At 41.0% G+C, this 16,466-nt stretch overlaps 1 protein-coding gene across 2 annotated transcripts in view; it reads left to right on the top strand.

The window, feature by feature from the left end:
* Positions 1–12,457, top strand: part of Fh (fumarate hydratase) — a 22,542-nt gene extending 10,085 nt beyond the window's left edge. For both annotated transcript variants that reach the window (XM_055608539.1, XM_055608547.1), the window contains 6 exons: positions 1,422–1,604; positions 3,947–4,112; positions 5,738–5,941; positions 7,566–7,693; positions 9,711–9,864; positions 12,266–12,457. In XM_055608539.1, the coding sequence (XP_055464514.1) occupies positions 1,422–1,604; positions 3,947–4,112; positions 5,738–5,941; positions 7,566–7,693; positions 9,711–9,864; positions 12,266–12,408 (978 nt within the window). In that variant the 3' untranslated portion in view covers positions 12,409–12,457. The remainder of the gene's footprint in view (positions 1–1,421; positions 1,605–3,946; positions 4,113–5,737; positions 5,942–7,565; positions 7,694–9,710; positions 9,865–12,265) is intronic.
* Positions 12,458–16,466: the final 4,009 nt, after the last annotated feature.

The raw sequence follows: 16,466 nt of genomic DNA, 5'->3' as shown, positions 1-16,466 counted from the left end.
TCTTTCTTTCTTTCTTTCTTTCTTTCTTTCTTTCTTTCTTTCTTTCTTCTTTCTTTTTTTTTTGTGGTTTTCTTGAAGTAGAGTTTATTTGTGTAGCTGTGGCTGTCCTGGAACTCGCTCTGTAGACGAGGTTGGCCTCGAACTCACAAAGATCCGCCTGCCTCTGTCTTCCCAAGTGCTGGGATCAAAGGCGTGTGCCACCACCACACTGCTCAGTTTTCTTTCTTTTTAACTTACTAATGGGAGTTTTCCTGTAAGGAAGCCTTGCTGTCTGTTTATTTATTCGTTGTGTTTAGTGCTATAAATTCACAGTGGCTTGCTGTCCCTTCAGTTAAACCCCTATATTTTGTGTTTATGTTACTGAGATTGCCTGAGTGTGGGAAACCATGCTCAGTTGTGTTCTTTAGGTATGCTACTGTCTTTTTTTTTTTTTTTTTTTTTTTGTCTCTGAACCCACACCAGTATGCATTTTCATAGTCAGTTATCCAAGTCTAGTGCAAGACATCCAAGCTCATCATATATTTTCTGTGTTCCATCCCTGGAAACAGTCATTTAAATAAACAAACAAACAATAACAACAACAAAAACCAAAAAACCTGGGATCTGGGTACTAGGTCTAATATGTTTTTAAGTGTTAAAAGCAAAGTTTTTTTATACAGTTTATTTTTAAGGAACTTTTAAAGCTCAATATTACCTTTAAATATGTTTTTTTAAACATAATTTGTAGTCTGAAGTGTGCTTCAGAATGATGTGGTAGGAAACAGGAGTCACCAGACTGGATGCATGCTGGTTAGGTTTAGGTGGGTGATGCATGATGGTCATTGGACTGTTCCTTTCTCTGGAAGTGCTTTGGTAGTTGCCATAAGAAACAGTTGAAATTTGTAAATAGCAAATGTATTTTAAAATCTCATCACGCCGTGAAACTACAAGGACAGCAGTGTACTGAGTATGCACGCCTGGCTTTAAGTTTCACAAGTTCTAAATATTGTGCAGGTCATGCTATCTTGACAGCTTGGCGGTTTTTTTTTTTTGGCTTCCCACCTCAAGGAGTTTTTCTAAAGTTTACTAAATAAATGTTTTGTATAGGAATGGCATTCTAGGACACGTTTCTGCTTTCACATGTGCTTGTTAACTCCTATGTAGACTGTCCTTTTTTAGGAAGCACTTGTATAGTGGATTTCGCATGCTTGGTTATAATATGTATTATGGCCAATATACTTGTGTATGAGACAGTCCTGAGTATGTTCCTTTTAGGAACTTGCTTTTAGTTTCACCGATTGACCTATTACTTGCCATATGAACACCACTGAGTACTGTACATACTGGATTTTGAACAGTCACCTAGTTGGTTTTATTTGAAGTCCCCTTTCCTGACCTCCAAGAGCTAACATCTTACGTTTCTTTTGAAAAATTCCCCACAGAGCTCGAATGACACCTTCCCCACAGCAATGCACATCGCTGCTGCAATGGAAGTTCACGGGGTCCTACTGCCGGGACTACAGAAGCTGCATGATGCGCTCAGTGCAAAATCCAAAGAGTTTGCGCAGATCATCAAAATCGGGCGAACACACACGCAGGACGCTGTCCCACTTACTCTTGGGCAGGTACAGGCGTATGACTCACTTTGCTCAGTTTAGGGACTGAACAAATTATTAGTGTTTCCCCTCAAAATTGCCTTTTAAGTAAAGGCCAGGTTCATAACAACAAAGATCAGTGGTAGATTTTCTTAATTAACCAGTGGGCAACTTTTAATAGTATACACATAAGATCAGAACATGCCAGCAGTCAGCTGGGCTCAGTTGGGTGCTGGATTCAAGTTTTGCTTTGCTGTAGAGCAGTTTTGTGACTGTGGGAAAGTTACTTAACTTCTGAGCCTTGGTTTTCTGGGTTGTAAAGCAGGGAGAATGCATGGTTGTAAGGCTGTAGTGAGCTCAATGACAAAGAGTGTTTAGAACCATCTCCAGTATATAGCAGATGTCTTCATGAATCCATTATTATGAATGCTTCATCTGTCTCTCCTAACGTAAAAAAGGTATTTATTTAAAGCAGATTTTTCTAAAGTTATTATGTGAGGCCCATCTTACCCTTTAACATTACTTATGTGAAGAGGTGTACCTCTCAGGGTAGCAAAAAGCATTTTTATGTTTCTGTATCAACAGCTGAAGGGAGATCTAATATTGTGAACTAAAAAGAAACCAAAGGAAGTTCATGAAACAGTTTTGTCTCAGCTCACACTCCAGTTTGGGAGGTAGAATATGTATAGTTTATGTATGAAAAGATAGCCATCCATTGCCAAATATCAACTGGTAGTTACCAGACAGTATTTTCATGAAAACTAGGTGAGGGTGGGAACTTGATTGCTGCCCACTTGGGTGGATTCTCTGTTGTTTGGATTCTCTGTTGTTCTGTGGCAAATAATAAACAATGCTTCATTATTTAGCAAAATTTTTACAGAGAGAATGAGGAATACTTCAGAGATTTAGCAAAAAGTGAGTGAAGGGATAAAAATTGTCTTTTTTGCCATTTTCTTTACATCATTAGCTCTTAGTTCTATTTGTAATTTCTAAGAAGGAAAAATATGTGCAGTCTGTTTCTCCTGGTTCCTAATTTTTATCTTTTTTTTCGTTTTGTTTTTTCGAGTGTTGCATGTTGAAAGCCGCTATACTAAAAATCAGTTTGAGCCAAGTCTCAATCTCCTGAATGGTGTCGTCACACTACTTAATCATGACAGCCATTCTGTTTTCTTTTTCACTTTGTGAGAAACACATATATTTGTTTTGATTGGAATTGCTTTTTGGGTTTTTGCAGTTTTTAAAATGCATTCTCTACATATAGCTGGTGTGTGTGTGCGCGCGCGCACGTGTGCATGGGCACATACTACAGGGAAGGAAAAGGAGGGGGAGAGAGAATGAAAAAAAGTTAATATCTCATGAATTAGATCTGCCTTTTGAAAGGTTTTCTTTAGAATATAGTGAAACCCCGATCCTCATCAAAAGTATTTAGTTTTTCGGTATTTTTAGGGAGGAGAAAAGACTTAGTTTAACTATGTATCGTGGCTTCCCCAGATAAAGCCAACTGTAAAATAATAAGAGCATAAGGTTTTTTTGTTTTCTGTTTGTTTGGGGTTTTGTTTTGTTTTGTTTGTTTGTTTTTGAGTCAGGGTTTCTCTCTGTAGCCTTGGCTGCCCTGGACTCGCTTTGAAGACCAGGCTGGCCTCGAACTCACAGCTATCTGCCTCTGCCTCCCCAAGTGCTGGGATTATAGATGTGTGCCACTGCCCCTGGCTGAGCATAACTTTTTTGTCCCTGCTTAATTATTAACATGACATACAAATTGATGGTTGCTTTAAAGTGACGTGGTGTGGGAAGCAATGCGATGCTGACAGCAGAATTAAAGTGCACAGTGGCACTGTGATCCTGTCTCACTGTAGCCTTCTCAGGCTGTTGAATGAGGTGCTTCACTCTCAGCTCCCTGTAAACAGCCTCTTGCGTTTCCTCTCGGGAGTTTAAGCTGAAACTGTATGGAAAATACTTCTGCTTTCTTTTTTTTTTTTTTTCTTTTTTTTCCCCCCTTTGGGTTCTATTTGCTGTTTTTTTTTCTCTGGGCTATACTCAAAAAGTGGGGGAGAAGATCAGCTCTTTGGGTGGATTGTGGACAGAACAGGAATTTAATGTGGTGAAACTGTTCTTTTTAAACGGTCATTTCATGGGCTGTTTTCTTGACACTGTTAAAACTTAAGTTTTAAACAAAGCTCCATGTTAACTATTCTCATGGTTGTACCTTGTAGAGTTGTAGCCCTTCCTCTTACTTCATTATGTTAATGAATTCACATTAAGTTGCATATAACTTAATATTCCGTACTACATTGTAAAAGCTTCTATTAGTGCCATTAGAGTAAGTTGTATGCTGTTAGGAATTTGTTCTTACTGTTATTTCTCCTTGTCAGGAATTCAGTGGATATGTTCAGCAAATCCAGTATGCGATGGTGAGGATAAAAGCCGCCATGCCAAGGATCTATGAGCTCGCTGCTGGGGGCACTGCCGTTGGGACAGGCCTCAACACCAGGATTGGCTTCGCAGAAAAGGTGGCCGCGAAAGTGGCCACACTCACAGGTCGGGAACCTCATGTGTCATTACTCACCTTCTTTATATCAGCTTATGCATTTTCTACATGTTTCTAGGCTGAATTCTTCTGAAATTTCCTAGTGACATGTTCCCCTCAAACACGGCTGGTGTTGGTTTCAGCAGTTAAGTTTGTTTTACTTTTTAAAGGCTTCCATATAAGAGTTTATAGGCATGCAATTTACACGGTAGCTTTGTTTGCTATCTGGTCGCATTTAGTCCTTTTTCTTCAAAGCTGTTTCAAGTAGTTTTCAAGGAAAGTAGAAACAGTTGACTGTTGAGAAACCTATGTGATAAATGTGCTGTAAGCTTAGTTTTTGTATGTCACACTGTGATATTTCTTTGCCTTAACATCTTTAAATACTGTCTTCCCATTAGTACAGTACTATAATCTGAATAATAATTTGTTATTATTAGAACCAGCTTGTCTTGTCCAGAAAACTGATTAAGATGCAGGTGTTAACCAGAAAGTTAGGGGTACTGGTAACTGTAAAATACATATCACAGGCTAATAGGTGAGTTTTTAGGATATTCATTTAGTTTCTTTTTTAATATCATATATGTATACAATGTATCCTGACCATATTCAGCTCCCATCTATACTCCCAAACATATCTCCCTCCCAATTCCAAGTCCTCCCCTATCTCAGTATATACTCTCAAGCTCAGTTTGTGCTGCCCTGCCCATGTATGTATGGGTGTGAAATTATCACGGGGGTACGGGCAAGCCGCTAGTAGCCATCCCCAAAGAAAAATGGCTCTTCTTCCTCCAGCAGCCAACACCTGCCAATAGCTCCTCAGGTAGAGGAGGGGTCTCCTTGCAGAAATTTTTAACTGGCTTGATCTTATGAGATAACCACAGCCGATGTGAGTTCACACAAGCAGTAGCCATGCCATGTCAAGGACAGCATTTCCCAGCTCTCGCCCCATCCTCTAGCTAGTCATTCTTCCTGCCTTCTCTCTGAGATGTCTTTGAGCCTTGGGGTATGGGTGATATGTATGTGCTTTCTGTGGCTGGGCACTCACACTTGCTGTTCTTTAGCTGAAGTTTTTTTTTTTTTTAAATCACGTTTTAATAGAAAGGAACTGTATTCAGATTTAGAGTACAGATTTCAGAATCTTTGTAGGATGGGTGGACTGAGACCATAGCTTATCTGTGCTCCCTGTTTTCTCAACAGTAGAACAGACTGGAATAGAGATTTTGAACAGTTGTATAAAATTGGAGTGTGGACAAAAAGCAGAGTGAATTTCACAGTTCTCATCCTTACTCAAGAGTAGTTAGGCCTGGTATTCATGTGTTTGTTAAAGAGTCATGTTAAGAGGCCCTTTGGGATGTCGTAAAGGAGTATTGACACAGCTTGACTCTTAAGCATTTCCTGCAAGTGAAAAATCTGCATTTATTTATTTATTATTGCTTTATAGACGTTTGTAGTACTGGGAATCAAACTCAGCCAGCACCTTGGGCATGCTGGGCAAGCGGTGTCATTGAGTTGTGCACCCACCCCTCTGTTCTAATTTGCTCTATGTTGGCCTTTTTGGACCTTGTTTAACTTGCTTATTGCTTGCAAGCATGTTTACTCTTCATTGTTCACTCTCGGAGCTCTTTCCTTCCTGCAGGCTTGCCTTTTGTCACCGCCCCGAATAAGTTTGAAGCTCTGGCCGCTCACGATGCGCTGGTGGAGCTTAGTGGAGCCATGAACACAACCGCATGCAGTCTGATGAAGATAGCAAATGATATTCGCTTTCTTGGTTCTGGTCCTCGGTCAGGTCTGGGAGAGCTGATCTTGCCTGAAAATGAGCCAGGGAGTAGCATCATGCCAGGTAAGCACATAGCTGATAAATTCTGGGGCTGGAATTTGACTATATCCCAGGGATTTGCAAGCATAGAACATGTCTGTTCACTTTCTCCCATCCCTGAAGCAGTGGGGGAGGTGTGAGCAGCACTTGTTCTACGGTGTCCATGTGGATCTTTGCAGAACTTTAAGCTGTGTCAGTTACCGAGTCAGGAAAGTAAATGACTTGAGTTAGCGATGTTTTGAGGAACCTTTGTGTAGTTGGACCTTAAGTCTAAGTCAAGAGTAAAACGCCAGAGTAAAACACTTAGCCTATATTGAATAAATATGAGTCCTACTGAAGTCATGTGTCATGCTTTGCCTCAGATTCTGTCCTGTTAAATCCAAGGGACTGACACTGGATGGAGTTGGTCTAGGATGTGAATGGAGTCAGGTGAACAGTTACTTAGGGGGAGACTAATAAGTTGACTTTAGTTGGAGAACTATCTTGATGTTGGGCTCTACCCATTCAGCTTCTTACTGCTGCCTCCCACGGGGGAGGGACCAAGAACACCTGCTGATCATGTAGCTGAGGTGGCAGTATGTGTATGACAGCATCAAGATTCACAAAGGCCCCTCTGCAGGCCAGCTCAGAGTTACTTTTTGTTATTTAGAATACGGGAAAAGCTTTCACTAGACTTTTAACTGTGTATGTTATGTATGGGCTGTGTATGTGCATAGACCAGAAGAGCTTGATTTGCAGTACTATTTGACAAGTGACATATAGGCATAGTTGCTTGCAAATTTAAAATAATTGTTAAGAAGAGAAATGGAGCCAGGTGTGGCAATGCGTATGGTTAATCCTAGCACTTTGGAACCTGAAGCTGGAAGATTATAAGTTCAAGGACAAACTGAGCTACCAGTCTTATTTCAGGCCTGACAGGGCAACTAAGCAAAACAATGTTTCCAAAAGAAAAGACAAATGAGAACATCACAAAGGGGGTCATGCTTCACTTCATTCTTTACACTGGGTAGAAGACTTTGCTGTGTGGCTTGGATTTGGGCTTCTTAAAGGAGCTGGAGCCCTGGAGACCTGGGTGGTAAATACAGCTCCAGCCTAGCCTTCTCTGTATGGACCTTGTTTATTGATGTTGCCAGCTCTTTTCTTAGCTGCCATCCTCTAGGAAGGTAGAGTCTATGTCTTTCTAATTGTGTATTTTGTGCTGGTTCCCTAAATGCCCACATAGGAAACAAACAAACAAACAAACAACCATAACAATGGAAAACCATGTGTAAATAGATCTTTGATTTTTGTGTGTGTCTGTGATATTGGGGATTGAACCCAGGGCCTCCCTCATGTTAGGCAAGTATTCTGTTTTTAGGATGTATTCCCTGTCTTAAAGATGTATCCCTAGAACTCTATACTTTTTGAGTCAAGACTCACTAAGTTGCCCAGGCTGGCCTTCACTCAGTAGCTCAGGTAGTCCTTGAACTTGGAATCCTCATGCTTTAGCCTGTTGAGTGACTAGAATTATAGCCTGTGCCTAAACTTTGCCCTATTTGACGTCTTTTTATTTAATAACGTTAGATTTCTTCCTGATATAAAAACAGTCTAAAGTGGTATGGGAAACCATGGGTATACTTGATGAGATTCTGCACTGGTTTTCTCAAAGGAAAGGTGAACCCTACGCAATGTGAAGCAGTGACCATGGTTGCAGCCCAAGTCATGGGGAATCATGTTGCTGTTACGGTTGGAGGCAGCAATGGACATTTTGAGTTGAATGTTTTTAAACCAATGATGGTAAGCTTTCAGTTTTATTTTTAGCAGTTTTTGATTGAAGACCAATTGCTAATGCTCTTGTCTTTCCTCAAGATTTCGGGAACTCCCACAGAAGGTAGTTGTGTGGTGTAGGTAGCAACTGGAAACCAAGTATATCCTAGTCCTTCTGAAATAACCTGGAATAGTAGACTGTAGTCCTACTCAGCTCAAGTGATTTGATAGTTTGCTCTTTTAAGTAGTGGAAAAAAGAAATCTGGAAGTAAGACAGAACTTCTTTGTCTCTTACTACTATGGATGCCAGCACCTAGAAATCACTTCAAGGCTTCTTAGCTTAAAAAGTATACCTCCCCTACAGCCCTGTCCCTTGCTCATTCTGCAGCTTTGTGCCATCTGCTTTCAGACTTGGTTGGAAAAGACTGACCCACTGTCATTTTCTTTCATGGTTTGAACACTGTGGTCTAGCCTCAGGCCCTTCACATTGCTTGCATTATTTTCAGACATCATCTTTGCCTTGTAATGGACGTCCCCATTCTCTTAGGATACCATGTTGGTCCTCTCTCCATTTCTTTAGCACTTTCTCTGTCCGAAACAAAGCTTTCTTTAATTTACTTTCGCTTTTTCCATGTGCCTTGGAAACTGTCCACCAAACTTCTATTTCCTTCAACATTTCAAATGTGGAACAACATGGTATCTTCTTGTATGCATACTCTTGAGCTTCAGACAGCCAAGCTGAGTCACCGTTAAGTCCATCATATGTACAGTACTGTATCTGAAACACACTAGAGGCAAATTTATTTCTTACTGGTTTGTGGTATAAAGTCTACTTGATAAGAATATTCAAATGACTATTAGTAGATTTATTTAAGTTTCACTTTGGATCACACAATATTAGATGCTCACAATAAAACAATAAACATGATAAGGTTTTTGTTTTGTTTTTGCCTTCATGGCATGTTTATTTTGTTGGGATTGGTAAATGAAAGACAGGTAAAGAAAGACAGTGAACTTCAGTTCTATATACCTTCACATCAATGCCATATTTCCAACAAATAGTGCCAACTGCCTAACATATACAGATGTATAACAGCTATATATTTCTAATATACAGATGTATAACAGCTGTATATTTCTAGATTTTAAATCATTTATTGTGTTTTAAAAATAATAACCATTTTATCTTATTCCTTCTTTGTAAAGGTGAAGATGAGAAAAAGCTGGTAGATGCAGTCTTTTCGTGGCATAAAGTAAAACTGTTGCATCAGCCATTACAGACAAGACAGACATTGGGGTGGGAGCAGACGTAATTGAAAAAAAAAGTTTGTCCTTAATTAGAAAATCCAGATATTTGACTTACAAGAGTCATTGGAATCAAATTAAGCTTTACTGTCTAGCGTCTGTTAGAATCCATCGTGGAAGTACAGCTTCCAGACCTTCCTGGGTTTTAGACAGGTATATATGGGAAGTGTTACTCAAAAGAAACAGTCGTTAAATGTACCTGTTGGTTTTATATGATCTTAAACATCATGTGATGTTAAAATGATCCTGGAATGTTTGTTCTATTAAGCATAAAACAGAGAATCCAAAATTTAGCATCTGCCTCTGCTGTTCTTTCCCCTGCATAGATGAGTCTTTATCCATTTCTGCTGTCCACTTCCTCTGCGACAAGGAGGACTCCTAGACAGTGGCCATAGCACAGCTCTCCTGTTTTGTGTAGACACCACAGGCTGTCTTATGTTAGTCGCTCACTGTAGGCCGTGTCTTGTATTAGTTATTGGCCATGTGCTGTCTTGTGTCAGTTACTCACACTTAGGTCTTTTCTAGCATTTGTAGATTTGTAACTTTGTGTCCCCAGTGCCTCCTGTTCTTACTTGTTTCCTTGAGTATTGCACTGCAGAATTGGTTAGAGTGATGTACGGTGATAGAGTTACATGTCCAGCCTGGAACATCAAATAATGCATGTCACTGGACAAAAGCAAAACAAAATGAACTGAGGCTTACAAGTGATTCTCCTTTCTTTCCCTCTGTGTCTCTCTGACAGATTAAGAATGTGTTGCACTCAGTCAGGCTGCTGGGGGATGCTTCAGTGTCCTTCACAGAGAACTGTGTGGTGGGTATCCAGGCCAACACAGAAAGAATCAGCAAGCTAATGAATGAGTCTTTAATGTTGGTGACAGCTCTTAATCCACATATAGGTAAGTTTGGGGGGTAATGCCATTTTGAAAACAGCATTTAAAAGCTTAAAAAAAAAAAACCTTAAATGTTTTAGAAAAGTGTGTGTGTGTGTGTGTGTGTGTGTGTGTGTGTGTGTGTGTGTCTCCCATGGATACACATGGAGGCCAGAGAACTGCTTCTCTGACCTCAGAGAAGCTCTGAGGAGTCAGTTCTCTCCTTCTACGGTGCAGGTGTGTGGGATGGAACCCAGAGCCCCAGTCGTGGTGGAGAGCAGCGGTACACACTAAGCCATCCCATCAGCCCTCACTTCATGTTAATAGGCTCAGATGCCGGGTGTTGTATGCAGACGACCAGGGAAGGTCATCTGTACACCCCTCTTTGTTAGCGCCACGAGGTGGCGCTGCCTGACCACCAGCAGCAAATGGGTTCACAGGTTTCTCCTCTTCCTAGACACTATACAGTTCTTTGATTTTGTTTTATCAAATTCAAATACGGAATGTTACCAGTTAAAAGAGAAAAGGGACACATTTGATGCTGATAGGGAAGGGGTATGAGAAAACTAGATACTTTTCCTGAAACTATCCTTTGTGTTCCTAGTCTTTTTCAGACTGTCACTGTTTTATGTAGACTTAGATTGCAGCCTAACTGGCACCACTGCCCAGTCCATTAAGGCATCTGCTCTGGCTTGCACAGGTGGAGGCAGCTACTGCATTCTGCTGTGTGGTTCCCTCTGCCAAGTAGATGGCTTTGGGCTGCTGTAGAATGAATAATGGTGTAATTGTGTGGCATGATACAGTTAGCACTTTAGAATGTTCTGCAGTCCTGATCTTAGGGGCTGGATTTTATTCTTTTTGTTTTACAAAGTTGGTAAAATGACTTGACTCATTTAAAATTGTTACACATCAGTATTTAAGTGGAAAGGTACAAAGCAACCCCAAATGCTCATGTGAGAAACACTCCAAGTGCTGCTGACACCCTGTCTAAGAATGACTGGGAAGATTTCGTAGACCCTGTGAGGAGAGATCCACCCAAAGTGATGTCTCTGGCAAATGGGCCATATTAGCTTGCCAGGATCCACGTCACTGGCTAAGTAAGGCCTGGTCCAGGCCCTCAGTGGCTGTATGATGCACAAGGCTGGTACTTAGCAGTGTTTTGTGTTGGTGAGCAGCGTTTCTTAGCTTGTCATCCTCACATAAGAAGTTCAGAAGAGAAGTTGACTCAAGAGTTGAATGTGAATATCCTTCCTGCAGGTGACCGTGGTTGCTCCATGCCTTTGTCAGCACCATGAGCATCCATAGAGTCAGAGAGCAAGTACAGTTCTGATATGGGAGTGTTCAGATATGTACCACTGTACTGCCTGGTTTCCATCCTGCCTCAGCAGGCCTTTCCCTTTGGTCATAGTCTTCTGACTTAAGTTTTATTTTTGTCCTCCATCACTGACTTCATTGTCCTTGCTTCTGCCTTCTATTTTTTTTTTTTTAACATCCAATTTTTAATGTCAAAGCAACCTTGAGAACTTCCAGGTGCCAGCCTTTATTTAAAAAGCAGATGACTGAAGTAAACCAATGCCTGTGATCTTTTGTTTTGTTTTTGAGGCAGGGGCTTGCTATGTATACCAGGCTGAGCCTAGTGACCATCTCCAGATGCTGGGATTACAGTTCACCATCCTGCGTGAGCTGCCTGGGTTCCTTTGTCCAAATACATACTTTTGCTAAAACCTTCTAAGCAGATGCCAGGGAATGGCAGCCAGTGTGGTGGAGAGTCCAGAAGAGCAGGGCCGTGGGAAGCAGGCCTGCTGGAAGTCTCTCAGTCTGGCTGCTCCTGCCTCCACCAGGACTTCCCATCTCTCTCTCCGGAGCAGGCCCGACAGCTGCCTGTTAAATAGCAGTCTCTTCTGCATGCCTGCCACATTTAACATTTTATTGCTGCCCTAGAAAGACAACTACCCAAGTGTGGATTTTTATGTCTTATTTATTTTCAATTTTTATATTCTTTCTCAATTATTGGTCCATTTCAACATAAGGACAAATCTTGGATAGAATGAGGTATGCTTACATCTGTTTCCTAAGAAAATTAAGGTTGTATTTTATGGAAGACATAAAAGTTGTTGGCTGGGCACTTATACATAGGGTTTTTTTTGTTTTGTTTTGTTTTTGTTTTTAAGACAGAGTTTTGCTGTAGTTGGCTGTTTTGGAACTCGCTCTGTAGACCAGGCTGGCCTCAAACTCAGAGATCCGCCTGCTTCCTGAGTACTGGGATTAAAGGCGTGTGCCACCACGACCTGGCTAACTCTTACATAGTTTTAAAGTAGAATATTCTACTTTATAAGAGGCCTATAACATAGTATCAAGTAAATGATGGCTGCCTTTTATTTTAGAAAAATTTCACTACTAATGTTTATGTTGTGTGTCTTCTCTTCAGGGTATGACAAAGCGGCTCAGATCGCCAAGACTGCACACAAGAGAGGATCAACTTTAAAGGAAACAGCTATTGAACTCGGCTATCTCACAGCAGAACAGTTTGATGAGTGGGTAAAACCCAAGGATATGCTGGGTCCAAAGTGACTTAAATAAATTTTTATTAAAATAAACTTATATGAAATTTAAAAAACAACTGTGTGCTTTTACATGAAAATGGGAACATTAAAGAGGAAACTGTAGATTTGAGAATCTGTAGCTAGCATATTGGTCATCTGCATGAAGCTCCAGGGCCACAGTAAACTCAGTGAGTAGAAAAGAAAGACAAAAATAGAATACTTTTTATTTTATGCTACATAACTCATATAGTCAAACCTTTGATATTTGTATATTTGTGTTTGTCACTTCATAAGCTTTTTGAAAGAACCATCAATTTTAAAAGAGACTTAGTTTGTGTTTGGTAGTTGGTTGGTTTTAACAACTTGATAGTAAAGTACTTGTTATTAATTCACAAATCATGTCTCTAACCAGCTTGAATTTTCCTGTGCTCCCAGAGCATAAGCTGGCCAAGCCCTTTTGAGTAAGGGTGTACCAAACATCACCCATAAGTCTATGCTGCCTAGAATGAAAAGCCCGAGGATGAAGGGGAGACACATTTCCTGTGTTGCTGCACTGTATTCTTGCAGGAGTCTTCTCTTTAAGGGCCTGATGTAAGTGTGCTTGCCTTTTTTCAGTCGGGTGAGGAAGAACTTTAGGAAGGAAGGTTCTTGAGCTATATGTGTTTGTCAGTAACTTGGGCTCTTTATCATATTGACTGAGAAGTGAGTTGAAGCTCAAAGGAGACTAGGCAGTGAACCAGAAGGAAGATGTAAGGAAACCACTGAAAGCAAAGATGCCATGATGGAGAAGAGCTTAGTACTGGGTGCCAATTTCTAGATGCCACGGAAGACAGGAAGCTGGTAGACTGACCTAGTGTGGTTAAATTCTACCTTATGCCTGCTAGTCAGGTTTCTGGGCAGTACTCTGTGTAGAACTCACCTCCTTACCATTACAGTGCAGCTGATAGCGCACATTTCATACTTACTGTCCCGAATTTGTATGCGTGTATGAAGCACCCAGCACAATGCCTGCCTCCGCTTTCTGAGCTCTCTGAAGAGAAATGGGTGAAACCGCAGATATGTAACAGATTTTAAGAGTATAAGACTAAGATGAGCATCGTATAGCACAGGTCTATGTATATTTTAACATTTTTTTATTTCATATAAAATAAATTTTAAATTAGCACTCTAACCACGGGCAGGGAAAGCAAGATAGTCTTTTCTCAGGATCATTTTCATTCACAGAACAGCTGAACTTTCGCTGGCACTTTTCATCATTCCCCACTAACACACGTGGTGTTTACCAGCTCCATTGTGGCTTGACGTTATAAACATAGCTGCCATTTTGTAAGTTCTAGAGCCCATTTCAACACTGTTTGGATCTTTGTTTTCTGGGATTGCAATATAAATGTAATTTTCTCTGTTGTTGACAAGATTCATTTTTTTTCTTACAGTCACAAAGGGCAGACATAGTAAACATTTCATGTGATATGCTCTTATTACATATATTGATGTGTGTGGCATTTTATTCCCTGTCAATTACTCTAGAATAGGAATGAGCATCCTGGGCAGGAAAACCAGAGTAGAAAACCAAGGTGTTTAGGTCTCAGTTGTTCTGGGTTAAATCATGGTTCTTTTGATTCTTTTTCTTTTTAGACATGAAAAATTTGACAAAAGACTTCCTTTGAGCTAGCTTCATCCAGTTCAGTTTTCCCAGCTATGACAACTAGCATCCTGGAGTTTACCTCACTCACCCCTAGCTATTTCTAGTTAGTTTATTTTTTAAACCTTTCTCTTCTCACCTATTTTAGGCTTACATTGAAGTTAAGAGGCCAGGATGAAAGGCTCCTGTGTATCCCTCACCCAGCTTTGCCTCATGCTAACTTCTCAAATAACCACAGTACAGTATTTCCCACAGTACAGTGGGAAATAAATCGTTATTTAAACTGCAAGCTTTTCCTCAAACTTCAAAATAATAAGGATAAAAAAGACAAAGGGGGCTAAACACTCCTGCTGTGCTTCTCCCTTCTCCCCAGGTCTCCATGCTGCATTTAGCTCTACATTGTCCTTGTTCTCTTCCAGTCTCTCACAGCTTTTCAAACCCTTGGCTTTTAATCACTAGACACTTATTAAGTCATTTTGCAGACTCTCCTCCATTGTGAAAAGGCCTATAGATTCTGACCATTCTGGTTGTAGAGCAGTTACATATTTGGCTGTGTTGATTTGGGTTGCTGGCCCATCCCTATGAATCCATCAATCAAAGGGAATCCATCAATCAAGAAAAGGGAATTTTGTGTTAGAAGTCACGCTGTCCTACAGAGTGAGACCTTGTTTTAAAAGGTACAAACCCAAAAAGAATACCGTAGAAATAATGCTACAGGGCCCTGGTCTGCCTGATGGGTGGTGCTGATGTTCTATCAAGAGGGTACCAGCCATGTTTCCATACTGTAAAGTTACCATTTCTCTCTCTGCAGTTGGCAGGCATGTTGGGATGTGTTGAAACTACCACTTTTCAACCCTTCACTCTTTAAGTTCTTCATCCATCAATGAACCTTGTCTGCAGCTTTTGTGTCAGTTGCCTGATAACAACCCATATGTCTTTCTGTTGGCACTTTGTTATATGTAAGAGCTGTTTTCTTTCCCCATCGACTGTGTTCTAGTTTGCTTACCTGCTGCTGTAATAAACACCATGACCAAAAGCAACATGAAGAAGAAAGACTTCATTTTAGCTCCCAGGTTATAGTCCCTCATCAAGGGAAGCCAGGGCAAGAGATTAAGGCAGAAACCTGGAGGATGCTACAACGCTCAGTGGGCTACGCTCTTCTACATCAGTTATCAACCAGGAAAATGCTTTAAAGATGTGCCAGAAGGCCAGTCTGACGGAAGCAGTTCTTCCACCGAGATTCCCTTTTTGGAGGAGACTAAGTTTGCATCAAGTTGACTGCTGAAGCTAACCACTGTAACTTGCTTAGTTTAATGTTTATGACAGCATGGACGGACAGTGTTTGTCTTAACTGTCAACTGGCTGAGACGTATTTATGGCCAACTGTTGGGCAGAGTGCATGGAATCTTATGAAAGAAGTGGGAAATAGTAAGATCTGTGCTCCACAAGGAGAGCAACAGAACCAGAAAATTTGAACACAGGGGTCTTTCTAAAGACTCATACTCCAACCAAGTACCATGCATGGAGATAACCTAGAACCCCTGCACAGATGTAGCCCATGGCAGTTCAGTGTCCAAGTGGGTTCCATAGTGATGGGAAGAGGGACTGCCTCTGACAAACTGATTGGCCTGCTCTTGGATCACCTCCCCCTGAGGGAGGAGCAGGCCACAGAAGATGACAATGCAGGCACTCCTGATGAGACCTGATAGACTAAGATCAGAAGGAAGGAGAGGGGGCCCTCCCCTATCAGTGGACTTGGGGAGGGATGTGCGTGAAGAAGGGGGAGGAAAGGTAGAATTAGGAGGGGAGGAGGGAGGGGTTTATGGAGGGATAAGTGAATAAAGTGTAATTAATAAAAGATAAAAAAAATAAAAGAATTAAAAAAAATGACCCAGGAGACAAACTGTGAAGGCCTTTCTAGAGAGGTTTAACTAAGGAGGAAGGACTCATACCCGAATGCAGGCTACACCATCCATGGGCTGTGGTGCTAGACTGACTAAAAAGAAACAAAAAAGGAGCTAAACAGCTCTGCTTGCCAGTGTGAACAGCTGCCTCATGCTCCAGCCTCCTGCCCCCCAGCCATGATGGACTGCACCCCTGGGAACTGTGAGCCAGCAGAAACCCTTCTTCTGTGAAGCTAACACAGGTGGAAATTCATTTTATTCTGTGTCCAATGCCATCTCTTTTTATTTTGTGACTTCGCTTACATTGACTTTGGCCCTTCAGGGGTGTGTGTGTGTGTGTGTGTGTGTGTTACTCTTCTTCCTGCCCCTCTCCTGCTATGTGTATTTCCTTTTTACTTTTCAGCTACCACAAGATTTTATATCTTTATGACTTCCACTCATTTTTATAATGTAATAAAACAGATCCTGTGAGGCATAGTATTACCTTTTAGTGGAAAATCTGGTCATTAGTTAAGGCTGGCAGTATTTTGTTCACATCTC

This window comes from Psammomys obesus, unplaced genomic scaffold (assembly GCF_907164565.1).
Source record: "Psammomys obesus unplaced genomic scaffold, mPsaObe1.curated_primary_1811, whole genome shotgun sequence".
NCBI classification, from domain to species: Eukaryota; Metazoa; Chordata; class Mammalia; order Rodentia; family Muridae; genus Psammomys; species Psammomys obesus.
This window is presented reverse-complemented; position numbering and strand designations above follow the sequence as displayed.